The sequence below is a fragment of the Leptonychotes weddellii genome, chromosome 3 (assembly GCF_054177405.1).
Source record: "Leptonychotes weddellii isolate Sample4059 chromosome 3, ASM5417740v2, whole genome shotgun sequence".
Lineage (NCBI taxonomy): Eukaryota > Metazoa > Chordata > Mammalia > Carnivora > Phocidae > Leptonychotes > Leptonychotes weddellii.
The window spans coordinates 19,147,475-19,162,794 of record NC_138371.1 but is presented as its reverse complement, the minus strand read 5'-3'; the positions used below and the strand labels follow the sequence as shown (position 1 = coordinate 19,162,794).

Genomic DNA, 15,320 nt, shown 5'->3' with positions numbered 1-15,320 from the left:
AGACTGGAAGTAGAAAAAATTATGGGGCAGTCATCAACATCAGTCTTCTAGAACAATGCAGACCTGTTGTGTGAATGTGTAGGTATTATCATGGTTTAACATCCCCCCACCCTTCCTGCAATGAATCCCCACAACATGCTTCACCTTTGGACTAGGTTTGCTCTCTCTGGGACTCAAAACTCTACGTATGCCCAGAGCAGCACTGAGACGTCTTTGAGGCACGCCAGACTGCTTCCCAAGTGAGAGTTCTTAGGATAACCAAGGTGGACGGATAATACTGCATATGTTTTTAGACCTTGTGATCATTTCTCCATCCATTTCCCTACAGCCCACGAAGAAATCTGTACAACCAACGAAGGGGTCATGTATCGCATTGGAGATCAGTGGGACAAACAGCACGATATGGGCCACATGATGAGGTGCACATGCGTTGGGAATGGTCGTGGAGAATGGACTTGTGTTGCCTACTCCCAACTCCGAGGTATGCTTGCTCATTAATGAGAACATTTGATAGGAACAAGAGTGCAGAGAGGACCAAGTTTGTAGGTGAAAACTTGTACTTTACCAAAAGCAGGAGAGCAAGTGTGCAATGGCACGCCATGAGTCTCCTGTGCATGATGAGCTTCTTAGGTTAGGCAGCCAGTGGAGAAAAGCTGGCAGAGCAGTTCTAAAATTCTGAAGCATTCCCATGATGTGAGTACTTACGCTGAGCTGAGAAGATGACCCCAAAGGCTAGAACGCAATCATCTGGTCCTTTTAGCTTTTAGTTAGGCCATTAGAGTCATGTCTAGAAAAGACTGGATAATTTCTGTAAGGAAAAGAGACTTTGCTGTTTTTTTAAAAAGATTTTATTTATTTATTTTTTATTTTATTTATTTATTTCTCAAGAAAGAGAGAGAGAGGGCGTGCACACAAGTGGGGGGAGGGGCAGAAGGAGAGGAAGAAGCAGACTCCCCGCGGAGCAGGGAGCCTGGCAAGGGGCTCTATCCCAGAACCCTGAGATCATGACCTGAGCCAAAGGCAGACGCTTAACCGACTGGGCCACCCAGGTGCCCTGAGACTTTGCTGTTCTACAATCAGACCCTTGCAGATCCAAACTGAAGGTGATAGAGAGACCTATTTCTTTTGCTCAGTGCAATTTTTTCCCTTTGGATCCTAGTATTTAATGTAGGGACGGCGATTTATTAAAACCATTTTAGTACTTCTGTTTCTTTGATTTGAAAACTAAGATTTAGGTAGAACTCTGAGCTAATAAATAGTTCATGTAACTGGTATGTTGACATTGTCCTGAACTTATTCTCCTTTTGTGGGTAACTCACTCCAGTAATAATAATTCCATATGACGTTGCAGAATTGAAAGGAATCCTAGAAAGACATATAGACCAACTCTTCACTTTCCAGATGAAGAAGCTGAGAGACCCAAAGGGGGAAAGTCATTTTTCTCAGGATCTGACAGAGAGTTAGGAACAGAGTTGGCCTAATTTTCTTTTTAATTTCACAAATGATCAGACCATCACGCCCTGCTGGGTGCTCCATAAGTATGTTTGATCTTCATCCCTATTTCTCAGAGCAAGCAGAGACCTGAAGGACATTATCAACTAAGCAAGAACTTTTCCAAAAGTAAAACACACATTTGTTCAAAAATTGCCTTTCCACAGGAAGGCATATTTTACCACATTCTGTAGTTGTATGTACTTTGACCTCTGATATTTAAGTTTATAAGAAAGAGTTTAAGAAAGAGAGAATTATTTTTTCCAAAAATTGTATTCCTGACCAAGCTTTGAAAAAGTATTAATTCTATGCTCGTAGAAAAGTTCTTTTAGTGGGAGGTGTTGATAATTTAGTGGAAAAAACTGTATGCTTTGAAAAGCATGATATTAAAAAAAAAAAGAAAAGCATGGTATTTTGGGGGCACCTGGTAGCTCAGTTGGTTAGGCATCCTGCTCTTAATTTCAGCTTGGGTCATGATCTCAGGGTCGTAAATTCGAGCCCTGTGTCGGGCTCCTTGTCATCGTGGAGTCTGCTTGAGATTCTCTCTCTCCCTCTACCCAGCTTGCATATGCTCTCTCTCTCTCTCTCAAATACATAAATGTTAAAAAAAAAAAAAAGAAAAAGAAAAGCATGGCATTTTTAAATTTCATCGTGAAACTTAAAAAAGCTCTCCACCTTCCCACTGGTTCCTAAACAGATCAGTGCATTGTTGACGACATCACCTACAACGTGAATGACACATTCCACAAGCGTCATGAAGAGGGACACATGCTGAATTGTACCTGCTTTGGTCAGGGCCGGGGCAGATGGAAGTGCGATCCCATTGGTAATTAGCCCTCATGTCTCTAGATGGTTTTGGATGCTGGGACTAGTTAACGAGCTTCAGATAAGGAGAGCTATTTCATATTACATCATTGAATTTGACTCCAGACTTTGATCAGTGGTTTGTAGAGAGCTTTGTAAAATCTTTTCTCTAATCATGACCCAGTATATCAACTTGATATTGGTAGTCATCTATTACTGAGTTTGGTAACCCATTCAGATTTATTTTAATGGAATGGAATCAGTTCTTTGGTTCTGAATTATAAAGAGAATCCATGTTATGAAAGAGAACCTTCCTTTGCTGACTGTGCAGATGCTCATGCCATTAAATACCTCCTTCCAAATACTTTATTTTTCTTGGCTGCCCTTTTTAATAGATCTAAGCAAATAGGGAAGGTTGAGCCTTAACAGAGCTGCAGGCCAGCTTTAAGGTAATCCCTTAATATTCCTTTACTAAAAGAGACCTGTTGCTCACTAAGAAACCAAACTGGTCAGATGAGTTTGTTTGACCTGAGATTATCAAAGCCTGAGAGGTCTTTTCAGAAACTGCTCAGCAAGTATTAACTAGATTAAAATCTAGTTCATCCATTTACATGTAAAATTAAGCCCTCCAATATTTAAAGAGGTATATAAAGTGTTATTTTGTCCTCACTATTCAAATGGTAAATCAGTTGCATTATAATGTAGGCAAAATAAAATATCTGATTTAGTTTCTCAACTTGATATTCAAAATGTCAGTATGTCCTGAAATCTAAATCATAAAATTTTTATTTAGAACTACTGTCTTTTTAGAAGACTAAACATTTCTTCCAGTGGGTACTTGTTTACCGCTATTTACTGCCAGTTGTCCTGTAAGGTAAAAGATAGGAACAAAATACTGTGTAACCGCGTATACTTGTAAGGATATTTGCAAGTTTCCATTAAAACTAAGAACGTATGCTCCTTGCTCACTTGCTGGAGACGCTGAAATTCAGTTTGTAGCTCTCCATGTTTAGTGCTGCTTCTTTCACTTTGTATATATTTTAGACCAATGCCAGGATTCAGAAACCCGGACATTTTATCAAATTGGAGACTCGTGGGAGAAGTATGTGCATGGCGTCAGGTACCAGTGTTACTGCTATGGCCGTGGCATTGGGGAGTGGCATTGCCAGCCGTTGCAGACTTATCCAGGTAAGTAGCTGGGGTAATGCAAACCGACCACTTCCACCTGAGTTGTAAAAACTGGGTGGCATCATTGTTTTTAATTCTCTGATCCCTGCATCAGCCTCCTCTCTCTTTCCCATCTTTTTCTCTGATCATGATCTAAGAATCAGATTTTTGACTCAAATGATTTTCTTTCCTCCCCAGTCAAGTACAAGATGTGCCAGGCTGGGAAAATGTGCCTGTGTGTAAGTTTGCTTCTGAACACTGCAGAGCATTCCATTAGGTTAAAACACTCAGGCTAATTTGATCTCCCATCTGCACATGGGAATAGAAACCGTGCAGTGAGCTACGCTGGGAGCGAAGTGTTGGGACTTTATGTTATGACTCTCGACAGAGAGGTTGCATACAGGGATGTCATAGAATACAACGTAGGGTACGTGTGTTCACTCAACATTTCAGCCAGGGCCTCTTTGTGTCCAAATTTTCATTTGTTTGATCAGTTGGAGTCTAGAACAAAGTATTCTGGGTCAAGAGTTGAGCAATTTGGTCAATTTTCTGCCCACGCAGTTCAAATACTCCCAAATGTTTATTGCTGGGGTTTTCTTTTTTTCTAAGGTCACAAGACATAATGCCTAGCTGTAGGTGTGATTAACTCATTTTAGAAAAAAAAACAATTTTAAAAAATTTAATTATGATAAGACATGGTGAATTATGAAGCTCTCATCTTTAGGTACCAGTTTCTTGAGCAACTACAGAGGTGCAAATCCTCCTAGACCTCTGTTAACTTCAGACTTGAAACATGGCCAGCATTCAGAAACAAAAACAAGTTTTCAGAGCGTCAGAACCTGTCTCTGACAGAAATTAAGATTAAGTAAACTAAATGCCTCCATAGTGTAGTAAGAGATTCACTATCGTGGAGAACCAGGTATGGAACAATTTGGCCAAAGGTAGAGTTTGCCAAAGACATGGGTCCCGGCTGTATGTGTGGTGAAAGAGATCCATGTCAAACTCCACTCATCATTTTCTCATTTGTAAAATGGGGAGATTAAAGCTGATTGCCTTTAAAGTTCCTTCTAGCACTCACCATCTAACAGATCTCTGATCCTAAGTACTAACCACCCAGATACACCCTTTCCACAAACTTGGAAGAAACCTACCTCTCCCTAACCCTCAGTCGCTGTCAGGGCTGTCGAAGTTGACCTTGCCTTAAACAGGCTCACAGCACAAATTAACCTGGCTCTTAAATTGTATTTCATGGCGGATTTGGAGGTAAGAATCACTTAAAATAATTTTTGTTGTTTTTTAATAATTTTTTTAAAAATCTGACTGCAGAAAAACCTGAAGTTCTGAAATTATATAATTGGTTTTCTTCTTTAATGAGGCAACTAAAGGATAGAAACTTTTAAAGAAACACTCTCTAGTTTCTATGTTTAGGATTGTTATTGGTGTGGCAGTTTGTCAAAAATCGTCCTCCAATTTAGAGAGAAATTTTTTTCTCACTCTTTTAAAATGAGCCTGTTCACGAAGCAACTCACTGGAAGCATTTTGGTGGACGTGACAAGGGTGAAATCCAAATGGAAAGGAAGGGAGCCTTCTGCTTTGGAGTTTTACAAGTTGACTTTGCTCCTACTTTTTAAAAAGGGTCAGAGGAATGCCCATTGAACATGGAGGAGGGGATTTAGAGAGGGGATTGGTGTTTGCCCTCAGTACGAGGTTGGGCGCTTATCTCTGTGCCTGGTTTGCTCAAGGGTTCATGCCTAGCACACGGGGCTTTATGAGTGTGGGAAGAATAAAGGAGCCACAGATGACCAGCAGACTGTCTCGGAGCCTTGCCCTGTTGGCTCCTTCTACAGAGAGGATTTGGTGGAGTTGTTCAAACTAACAGAAGATAAGAGGCATTTGGTTTGTCAATAAACAGCTAGGAAAGCACAGATCTCAGCAAATAAAATAGAGAAAAAAGGACTGAGTTGCAAACTCATAAATATTTAACTTCCCCAGGGTCATCGTTACTAGAAATGATTCATTTCAGCCTTATTTTAAACTGATTTTTTTTTTAAAGATTTTATTTATTTATTTGAGAGAGAGAGAATGAGCGAGAGCGAGTACATGAGAGGGGGGAGGGTCAGAGGGAGAAGCAGACTCCCCTCTGAGCAGGGAGCCCGATGCGGGACTCCATACAGGGACTCCAGGATCATGACCTGAGCCGAAGGCAGTCGCCCAACCAACTGAGCCACCCAGGCGCCCTTAAACTGATTTTTAAAAGTATACACATCGTGTCATATTTTTACTTAACTGTCTTATGGTTAGCTCGATCAGATTGAATAAGAGAGGGAGTCAAGTTTTTACAATGGTAATTGCTAGTATATACCAGTTAGGTTAATTTTAGTTTTATCAAATTCAACTAACATAAATGATGTCAGAATTTTCAGATTTCCTGTTTTCAGATCATATGTAGATTAAGGTAGAGTGGTAATCAGAATTTAGTTGACCTCACAAATGATGGACACAGTCTCTTTTCTTTCTGAACAAAAATATACTAAATGCATGAAATCCACACTGCCATTCAGTGCAGCCTCCTTAAGGGTGGGCTATGGTGCAAGCGTAAATTTCAAAACCTACAATTTCGAACCAGTGCTTGAAGTTTTAGAAAGAAAAGAAACTTCTGTACTTTTGCTCCGTCACGGAGGTACAAACCACTGAGTCGCATTTTCCTTTTGCCACCTCCTCCTCATGGACCCAGGAACATGATTAGGGTTAAAGGTGAGCAGTGAAACTTAATAGACATTTTACCATCATAAACTTTTGCTTTTAATTAAAAGCTGTTTTTTTTTAGAGCAGTTTTAGGTTCCCAGTAAAATTGAAAGGTACAGAGCTTTCCCATATAGCCCTTGCCCCCACACATGCACAGCCTCCCCTATTACGGACACCCCCCACCGGAGTGGCGCATTTGTTACAACCGAGAAATCTGCATCGCCGTTTTCACCCAAAGTCTATGGTTTACATTAAGGATCACTCTCGGTGTTGTACATTCTGTGGCATCATAAACTTTTTTTCCTCCTTCAAAATCATGATTGCCAAACTAAGTAAAATACATATCAGGTGTCTCCTTACTTAAGGAAATTATAGTAGGACTTCTTTAGAGGATCGATATTTAAACAGCCTTACACCAATTATTGTGAATAATTTAAGGACGTGATATTCCTGTATTTACTGATGTTCACAGAAGTCACATCTCTGACATTTTGCTTCATTATTTGTCTTATTTATTTAAATTTATTAAATTAAATAAATTTAAGTACGCTTATTTATATTTGTGAGGATCTTTATAAACAGAAGGCGTAATTTAAAAAGTGACATGAAATTAACTTCTGCCAATTGATTAAAACAAACATCCTGCCATGTTCTGTGAAATATACACTATTTTAGAATGGAAAACTGAGAATTTTATGCATGGATTTTGGTGTTCAGGTGGCTTAGAAATACGTGCATTAAATGAAATTAAGATTCAGAGAATAGTTGTTAGTCTTCAACCACTTTGAATTATTCCCAAAACTTTTGAGTCTACAAAGATATGCAAGTTTTGTATTTGTTCTGCCATAGAATACTTTGTTTTCAAAGAGAATTGCACAGCAAAGATAATAATTAAGTTTGAGGGGCGCCTGGGTGGCTCAGCCGTTAAGCGTCTGCCTTCGGCTCAGGTCATGATCCCAGGGTCCTGGGATCAAGCCCCGCATCGGGCTCCTGCTCTGTGGGAAGCCTGCTTCTCCCTCTCCCTCTCCCTCCCCCCTGCTTGTGTTCCCTCTTTCACTGTGTCTCTCTCTGTCAAATAAATAAATACAAATCTTTAAAAAAAAATAATTAAGTTTGAAAATCACTATTTTTTTTTTCCTAAGAGCTTTCAGAAAACTTAAATCTGTTAACAAGCTGGTGAAATGCTTTATGAAACTTGCAAAACGTTGCTTTTTTTTGATAGAGTGGCAGTTAGAAATTCTTGGAAAGGTTATGACAAGGAACTTTATTTCTAATAAGTAGAACTCTGATTGGCATCATAAAAAAAGACAGTGTTTAGGAAAAAGATGGTGTTCTGTTCTTCAAGCTTAAATTCTCTAGCCATTTCATTATTATCCTAAATGGAGTCTACACTATTAAGAAATTAATTCTACTTCCCTTATATGTTTTTTTCTTAAAAAAAAAGAAAAAGAAGAAGAAGAAGAACCAAAACCAGACTTTGAATTTTGTTGGAAACAGTCATACATATCGAGATGTGGAAATACTGAATTTAGTATATACTTCAAAATGCCATTTCAGTTGGAAACTGCTTTTGGAAAAAAAAAAAGTTTGACCTCTTAATAATTTGAGCACCTCAGTAGTTGGATTTTAGAGTATACTTATCGAGTAAAACTAAAAGTAAAACTTTCCCCCTAACTAATAGGATGCTTAGGCTGATAAGAAATAAAACTGAGTCTTGGGGCATCTGTCTGGCTCAGTCAAATGAGCATGCAACTCTTGATCTTGGGGTCATGAGTTCGAGCCCCACGTTGGATATAGAGATTACTTAAATAAAACTTAAAAAAAAAGAAATAAAACTGAGTCTGTAATTATTCATTAAGGATTCTACCCCACTTAGAAATATGTGTGCTTTATATCATGTCATATAGCCTTTGGAATGTTTCCTTCTTAGTGGGTAGATGCATTCTTGATGAAAGCCTTCACAAATGAGAATTTGCTTTAAAGAAGCTTAGTATGATAAATAAATAGAGTTTGGGTTCTGTGTCACTTTATTTGGCTTAGAGTAGTTTCGCAATTTTCTCAAAATTCTTACTTTGAAAATGGAGAGGAAAGCAAACTGAGAGGCATTTTTCACATTTTATTTGCTATAAACAAGTTCTATTTGCATTTCTCATGTAATGGACAATGATCTATTGACTAAGAAAGGATTTTGTTGTGTTGATTTCCAGGGTGAGGATGTAAAAAAGTAATCCAAGAATTTTTTTTTTTACTCTACTCACATTTACTGATAAGTAAAACTGTCTTTTAATGATGGCCATCCATGTGCACTAAATTTTAAGCTGAAGTAAGTGATTACCCAAGATCACCGAATCTCACATTTTCATTTTCAGGCACAACTGGTCCCGTCCAAGTAATCATCACTGAGACCCCCAGTCAACCCAATTCTCACCCCATCCAGTGGAATGCCCCAGAACCATCTCACATTTCCAAGTACATTCTCAGATGGAAGCCTGTGAGTATCCCGCTCAGAAACTGCACACTGAGACTACTGAAATTAACACATTCTAAACATTTTTTTTCCAGCTTTTGAGCCAATAAATATGATTAACTATCCGTGACTTGACATACAGATTTAGCTTTTTTGGTATTTAGAAGGATTTAGAAAGATTTGTTATTTAGAAAATCTTCTTAACAAGGACTTAGAAATGATAATGCCTGAAACAATTCTTCCCCAATATGGGAAGAGAATCTAAAGGTTTTGTATGTCTTGCAACTCTATCAGAGGAAAACAATGATTGGCATCATTTCCATGATTGAAAAATTAATCTTTAGCTCTTTGGGTTCACTTTTGAAGGGAGTACTTTTTAAAACATTATTTTTGATCCTTTGAAGTTATTTAGATAGAAGGGAAAAAGATGGTGCAAGGGAAGAATACAGAGGAGTGATGGTTTGTTTAAAAAGTGAACCTTGTGATTTTCTAACAAGAACCATCTAGAAATTGAAGAAATCATACAGAAATCATATTGGTCTAGTAAGCTTTAGTTTTTCTTACCCTTCAAACCTGCCTGCTATACCTCCAAAATTCATGACTCATAACTTGAGAAACACTATTTTAAACACAGGACAAAAATGCCCACTCTTAGCCATAGCTATTAAATTCTAGCAATTAAAAGCAAAATGAGGGGGTGCCTGGGTGGCTCAGTCAGTTGAGCATCTGCCTTCAGCTCCGGTCCTGATCCCAGGGTTCTGTTCAGCATCAGTTCCCTGATCAGTGGGGAGCCTGGTTCTCCCTCTCCTCCGTGCCTCCCCACCTGCGCCTAATCTGTCTGTCTCTTATAATAAATAAATGAATGAATAAATGAATGAATGAATAAATAAATAAATAAATAAATAAAAACTTTTGACTTACTAATGCAGTTAACTCTTAGGGAAAAATTCAAGCTGTGAAATCATTTTTTTTTTTTTTTTGGTAGTATACTCAGTACTCTTGTCCATAGTATGTGGAGTAGCCATTTCCAGAACTTTGTATCTAGTAGATGTTAGTCAATGAGATCACTATATTGTCCCCTCAGATACCTCCTTGTCTCTCATCATTTTGTTTCATCACCAATTTTATTTACTTTAAAGCTAACTCTGAAGTGTTATGTGAGATCTCTGTAATTTGGGACACTTACAGAGAGGTATAAAATGTACATTGAATTGGGAAATCTTCAAAGAAGCTGCAGTGATGAATTTCTTTGAGATTTTCAACAATTAAGAATTTTCAGATTTTTCCTCAATGGATGTTACCTGAGAGTTTGTTTTTGAGTATTTTCTTCTGATAGCTAATTGTCTAGAAAAGTTCACATTGAATGAAAGATTTATCATTAAATCTGAGCTAATTGTCATGATTAATTGCAGTGGTTTTTTTTCAGGGTATTTGAGTTAAAATTTAAATTTAAGATATACAAGGATCCGTTTCATTGATTTCAAAAATATAAATGGACACTTGAGTATTTGAATTATTGAGGAACTGGTTGATTGGATAATTTAAAAAACTCACTGGGCATTAAAAATGTATTTTGACTTAGTTTAGAATATTTACACTTAAAAGGATCTCATCTTGTTTGAAGTAAGGCCGTTTCTTTTCCACACATTTTATTGCAATGAGTTTTGTGATCCATGACATGTTAATGAAGTTGGACAGGATGTGAAAATGTAAACTGGAATCAAAGATTAAAAAAACCAACATCACATTCTTTTTCAGTCTTGCCCAAAGTTGGGAACTGCTTTTGATGGGGTAATTCATATCCAAGAATGAGCCTTCAGCCAGACCAGTGGAACCTTATATGTGATGGTCCCAGGAACTGAGTCACAAAGCAGTATTATATTTTTGACTATTTCTGCAAGGCAAGAAATTTATATCCTACTAAGTGAAAGAGTATAGAGCCTTTTCCCACTTCAGAGAAGAATTTATCTCTATCATAGAAATTTAAAAAATGGGAGAGGCAAAACTTGGGTTCATCATCAGTCTGGCAAAAAGGAAGGTGCCCAGTGCCTGCGACTGTGTGACCTTGGTCATGTCACACCTCCCTGTTTCTTCACCTGTAAAATGAGGGTAATTATACCATTAACTTGGAGGAAAGGAGAGATGGAGTTTAAATGAGTGAATGCAAGTAAAACAGCACAAAGCCTGGCACACAAAGAGCTACCAGTAAATATTAGCTATGATAATAATTATTATTAATATTAAACTCTGCTAAAGATCCCTATCTTTATATATATATAAAGATATATCTCTGCTAAAGATTCTGATTCCAGCTTTCCATGATTTTCTTCCACAGCGGCGCTGCCTAGGTCCCTCCTTCTTTGAAGATTACTCAGTGTCATCTCTGAATGTTCATCCTTGGGAATACTTATATGACTTCTTTTCTTTTAAATCTTTAGAAAAATTCTCCAGGCCGTTGGAAGGAAGCCACCATTCCCGGCCACTTGAATTCGTACACCATCAAAGGCCTGACGCCAGGCGTGGTATATGAGGGACAGCTCATCAGTGTCCAGCACTATGGCCACCGAGAGGTGACACGTTTTGACTTCACCACCACCAGCACCAGCCCCGCGGTGACCAGTATGTATGCCACCCATCCTCATGGCTGTGCCTGTGTTCCTCAGGAAGTGGTTTGCTTCCCAAGTCCTATTCCCCCATGGATGGCACCAACACTTTTTTTTTTTTAAATGGTGTCCTTTGGATGACAGTAGTAAATGTTCTCCAGTGGCTGAAGGCTCCCTTTCCCCTTTCTGTCACCCTCTAGGCAACACCGTGACAGGAGAGACGACACCCCTTTCTCCCGTTGTGGCCACTTCTGAATCTGTGACCGAAATCACGGCCAGCAGCTTTGTGGTCTCATGGGTCTCAGCTTCAGACACCGTGTCAGGATTCCGTGTGGAATACGAGCTGAGTGAGGAGGGAGACGAGCCACAGTATCTCGGTAAGCTAAATGTGCCATCATGACAGCTTTGGAACTAGTTGACGGCTCGTACTGAACGAACTTCCGCTGTGAGGAAGGGAAAGATGACCTTTCTAGAACTGAGCTGGGTTTTTCCTGAGCCATGCTCACATTTTCCTGGTCCCCAATATGAGCTGCATTACGCATTCGCCTGGGCACAGGTCTATACAACCATAGTGTTTTCTTTTTTATATATATATATAATTTTTTAAAATAGATTTTATTTATTTATTTGAGAGAGAAAGAGGGAGAGAGCGTGGGGAGAGGAGCAGAGGGAGAGGGACAAGTAGACTCCGCACTCAATGCAGAGACCTATGTGGAGCTTGATCTCAGGACCCTGAGATTGTGACCTGAGCCGAAATCGAGTCAGACACTCAACTGACTGAGCCACCCAGGTGCTCCTAGGGCTTTCTTTAGGGAAGTGATTGCCACTTTGAGGACCACAGCAGAAAATGTTAGCCTTTGGGGGTACACAGTACCCTCATTAATGCTTTTTAAATTCTCATGGTTAGGGGACTTTTAAAAACTTTATTGTAGCAAAATATATCATAGGCATAGAGCTTGATGAATTTTTATAAAGTGGACACACCCATGTGACCAGCACCCAGATCAGGAAAAAGAATATCCCTCCTACCCCATCGTCCCCTGCCCATAACCATCACCCTGACTTCTAACTACAGAGAGCTATTTTTACAAATTGGGGGTGGATTATAAAAATTATATATCTTTAGAGAAAAAATTTAGAAAAATGGTAAACAAAAGAAAAATTATCCCATAATGCATCGATAATTATTGATTATCCATTAGTACATTTCCTTCTAGACTTGCCCCCTTCCCTTATGAATATATAGTTTTAAGAATATCCCTCTTCTAGTCTGTGGAGTGATTTCAGGGGTTGGTTTGCTCTGACTGGTAACCTTTCCTTTTTATTTTAAAGATCTTCCAAGCACGGCCACTTCTGTGAACATCCCTGACCTGCTTCCTGGTCGAAAATACATTGTAAATGTCTATCAGATATCTGAAGAAGGAGAACAGAGTCTGATCCTGTCTACTTCGCAGACAACAGGTACACATGTACTAGGCGCTGTGAAGAGAATCTTTTTTCTGTAGAACAGGCCTAGAGCAATATTTCCTGACTGTTTTCCTTGGGTGCTCCTTTCTTTTTCTGTTAGCGCCTGATGCTCCTCCTGACCCTGCTGTGGACCGAGTGGATGACACCTCGATTGTTGTTCGCTGGAGCAGACCCCAGGCACCCATCACAGGTGAGGTTGGCCTCCTTGGCTGCCAAGTTCATCTTGACAGCACGGGTGGTGAGGGAGCCAATTCTGATCTGTGGACAGAGATACCACTTAACTCTCCTACATAACTCTAGACTAGGGTAAAGGTGTGTGTGTGTGTGTGTGTGTGTGTAGTAGTAATTCAGAATGTGATTATTTTCAAGTCTTAACTGCTCGACTTTCTTACAGATCATTTCCCACCATGTCCACTTTATTGACCCCCTACACACACACACACACACACAACACACAACCTCGAAAGCCAGCTCACTGACTTATTAAACCAGGCATTTCTGAGATCGAAGAGGGGTAATTTTTCTGAAAACCTCACTCTAAGATTTAGTCTTAAAGAGGTAGCTCAGTTGCCTTCTTAGCTCATTAAGTTACTCAGCTGCCTCTGAAGTTTCTAAAAGACACAGACAATGCTAGACAATCTGCACTCAAGGTGGTTCATTAATTGCTTTCATTGCCCAGAGCTCGAAGAGAAGAAATCGTTTTCACATGAATATTTTCACCTCATGGCATCTCTAATAGACATTTATTAGGATATCAGGTCTTCAAGGATGATATTTATTATTAAGAAGGGTTGCATGGCTGCTCTTATTTTATCTTTGTACTGAATAGTCCTTATAAGAAGTGGCAACATCTAAAGAGTCAGAAAGCATCACTAGTTCTTAACTAATCAAGCAAGCTGCTAAGGGTTTTTCTGAGAAGAGGGATTTATGACTCATTAAACCTCTGTTTCATAAAACTGTGTGGCTAACGTTTTCCCCTTGGATCTGCAGGATACAGAATAGTGTATTCGCCATCGGTAGAAGGTAGTAGCACAGAACTCAACCTTCCTGAAACTGCCAACTCAGTCACCCTCAGTGACTTGCAACCTGGCGTTCAGTATAACATCACCATCTACGCGGTGGAAGAAAACCAAGAAAGTACTCCTGTTTTCATCCAACAAGAAACCACTGGCGTCCCGCGTTCAGGTAACTTAAAGCCACCTCCTGTGATATTATATCTCTTAGGGTTTACCAAGGTAACACATTTAACCTCACTTTTGTGGGAGGAATAAAACTGCCCTTGGATTGCGCTCATTTCCTCAGCCTGCTGGGGAGGACCAGAAGTGTAAGATGAAAGAATTATTATTTCTGTGGGAGGGTTGTTTTGTCTCTGTCAACGGTTCCTATATGCAAGTAATCTTATAGATTAGTTTATCCCTCAACTTAAGAAATTTGGCTGAAATGTCCACACTATAAACTAACTTATCAAGGCTGGCTATTGGCCTTCCTGATTACAAACTGACACATAAAGCCTTCATATTTTTCCCCAGAAACTTCAGTGTTCAGTCATCTGTTACTTTTAAGTTTTACAAAATGGTTCAGTAAAATGCAAACCACATTTTTTCTGTTGTCACAATTAGGATTTTTTTTTTTAATTTTATTTTTTGTGTGTTTATTTTAAACTCCTTGATAGGACAATACATTGGAAACTCATCTGCTTAGCTACACATTTTAGGTAAAATAAAATAAAATGCTTCAAATGTCATATGTAAGCAGGATGACTGAACCAGAGAAAATATAAGCAAAAACACATATTCTCTGGTGAAGAGACAAAACCTAGCATTGCTTTGGAATGAGAGGCACCATGAATTTTCTATACACATCTGGGAAATTGGCTTAAAAAAAATACTCTTCAGGAGGAATTGTGAATGACCTGTTGGCTCTTGTCTGTTAGATGAAGTTCCTCCTCCCCGGGACCTGCAGTTTGTGGAAGTGACAGATGTGAAGGTCACCATCATGTGGACACCCCCTGAGAGTGCAGTGACCGGCTACCGTGTGGACGTGATCCCTGTCAACCTGCCTGGGGAACACGGGCAGAGGCTGCCCATCAGCAGGAACGCCTTTGCGGAAGTCACTGGCCTGTCCCCCGGGGTCACCTATCACTTCAAAGTCTTCACTGTGAACCAAGGGCGGGAGAGCAAGCCTCTGACGGCAGAGCAAACGACCAGTATGTCTTGCTTCTGACTATCTCCACCCCAGATTCTCCACCCTGACTTCCAATCTGTGGTGAATGCACAGCAAACCGTTAACTCCTAGGGGTACAGTTAGAGATGGGGAACTACCCAGTGGAGAAGAGAATGCGTGGTGGACATAAAACCCGTTAACACTTCAAAACAAAATGGAGATCAGCTCCATGGATGCTAAACGGTGACCCATTTCCCAAATACACGTATCCATGTAATGGCCCCGAGAGAGGGGAACTTAAGAGAACCTGATTTTCTTTGCTGACAGAGACATGGATTGCAAATTTGAGGATATTTTCTGTAACTAAAAATATCTAGATCAAACTGCAAATGTATGCTCCTAACCCTTTTATA

General features: G+C 39.5%; 1 protein-coding gene across 12 annotated transcripts in view; it reads left to right on the top strand.

Annotated features, from left to right (window-relative positions):
* FN1 (fibronectin 1) overlaps positions 1 to 15,320 on the top strand; it is a 67,039-nt gene that overhangs the window by 12,440 nt on the left and 39,279 nt on the right. For all 12 annotated transcript variants that reach the window (XM_031029928.2, XM_031029925.2, XM_006735003.3 and 9 more), the window contains exons 10-19: positions 329 to 481; positions 2,189 to 2,317; positions 3,340 to 3,483; positions 8,577 to 8,698; positions 11,113 to 11,293; positions 11,478 to 11,654; positions 12,610 to 12,738; positions 12,845 to 12,934; positions 13,735 to 13,929; positions 14,678 to 14,950. In XM_031029928.2, the coding sequence (XP_030885788.1) occupies positions 329 to 481; positions 2,189 to 2,317; positions 3,340 to 3,483; positions 8,577 to 8,698; positions 11,113 to 11,293; positions 11,478 to 11,654; positions 12,610 to 12,738; positions 12,845 to 12,934; positions 13,735 to 13,929; positions 14,678 to 14,950 (1,593 nt within the window). The remainder of the gene's footprint in view (positions 1 to 328; positions 482 to 2,188; positions 2,318 to 3,339; positions 3,484 to 8,576; positions 8,699 to 11,112; positions 11,294 to 11,477; positions 11,655 to 12,609; positions 12,739 to 12,844; positions 12,935 to 13,734; positions 13,930 to 14,677; positions 14,951 to 15,320) is intronic.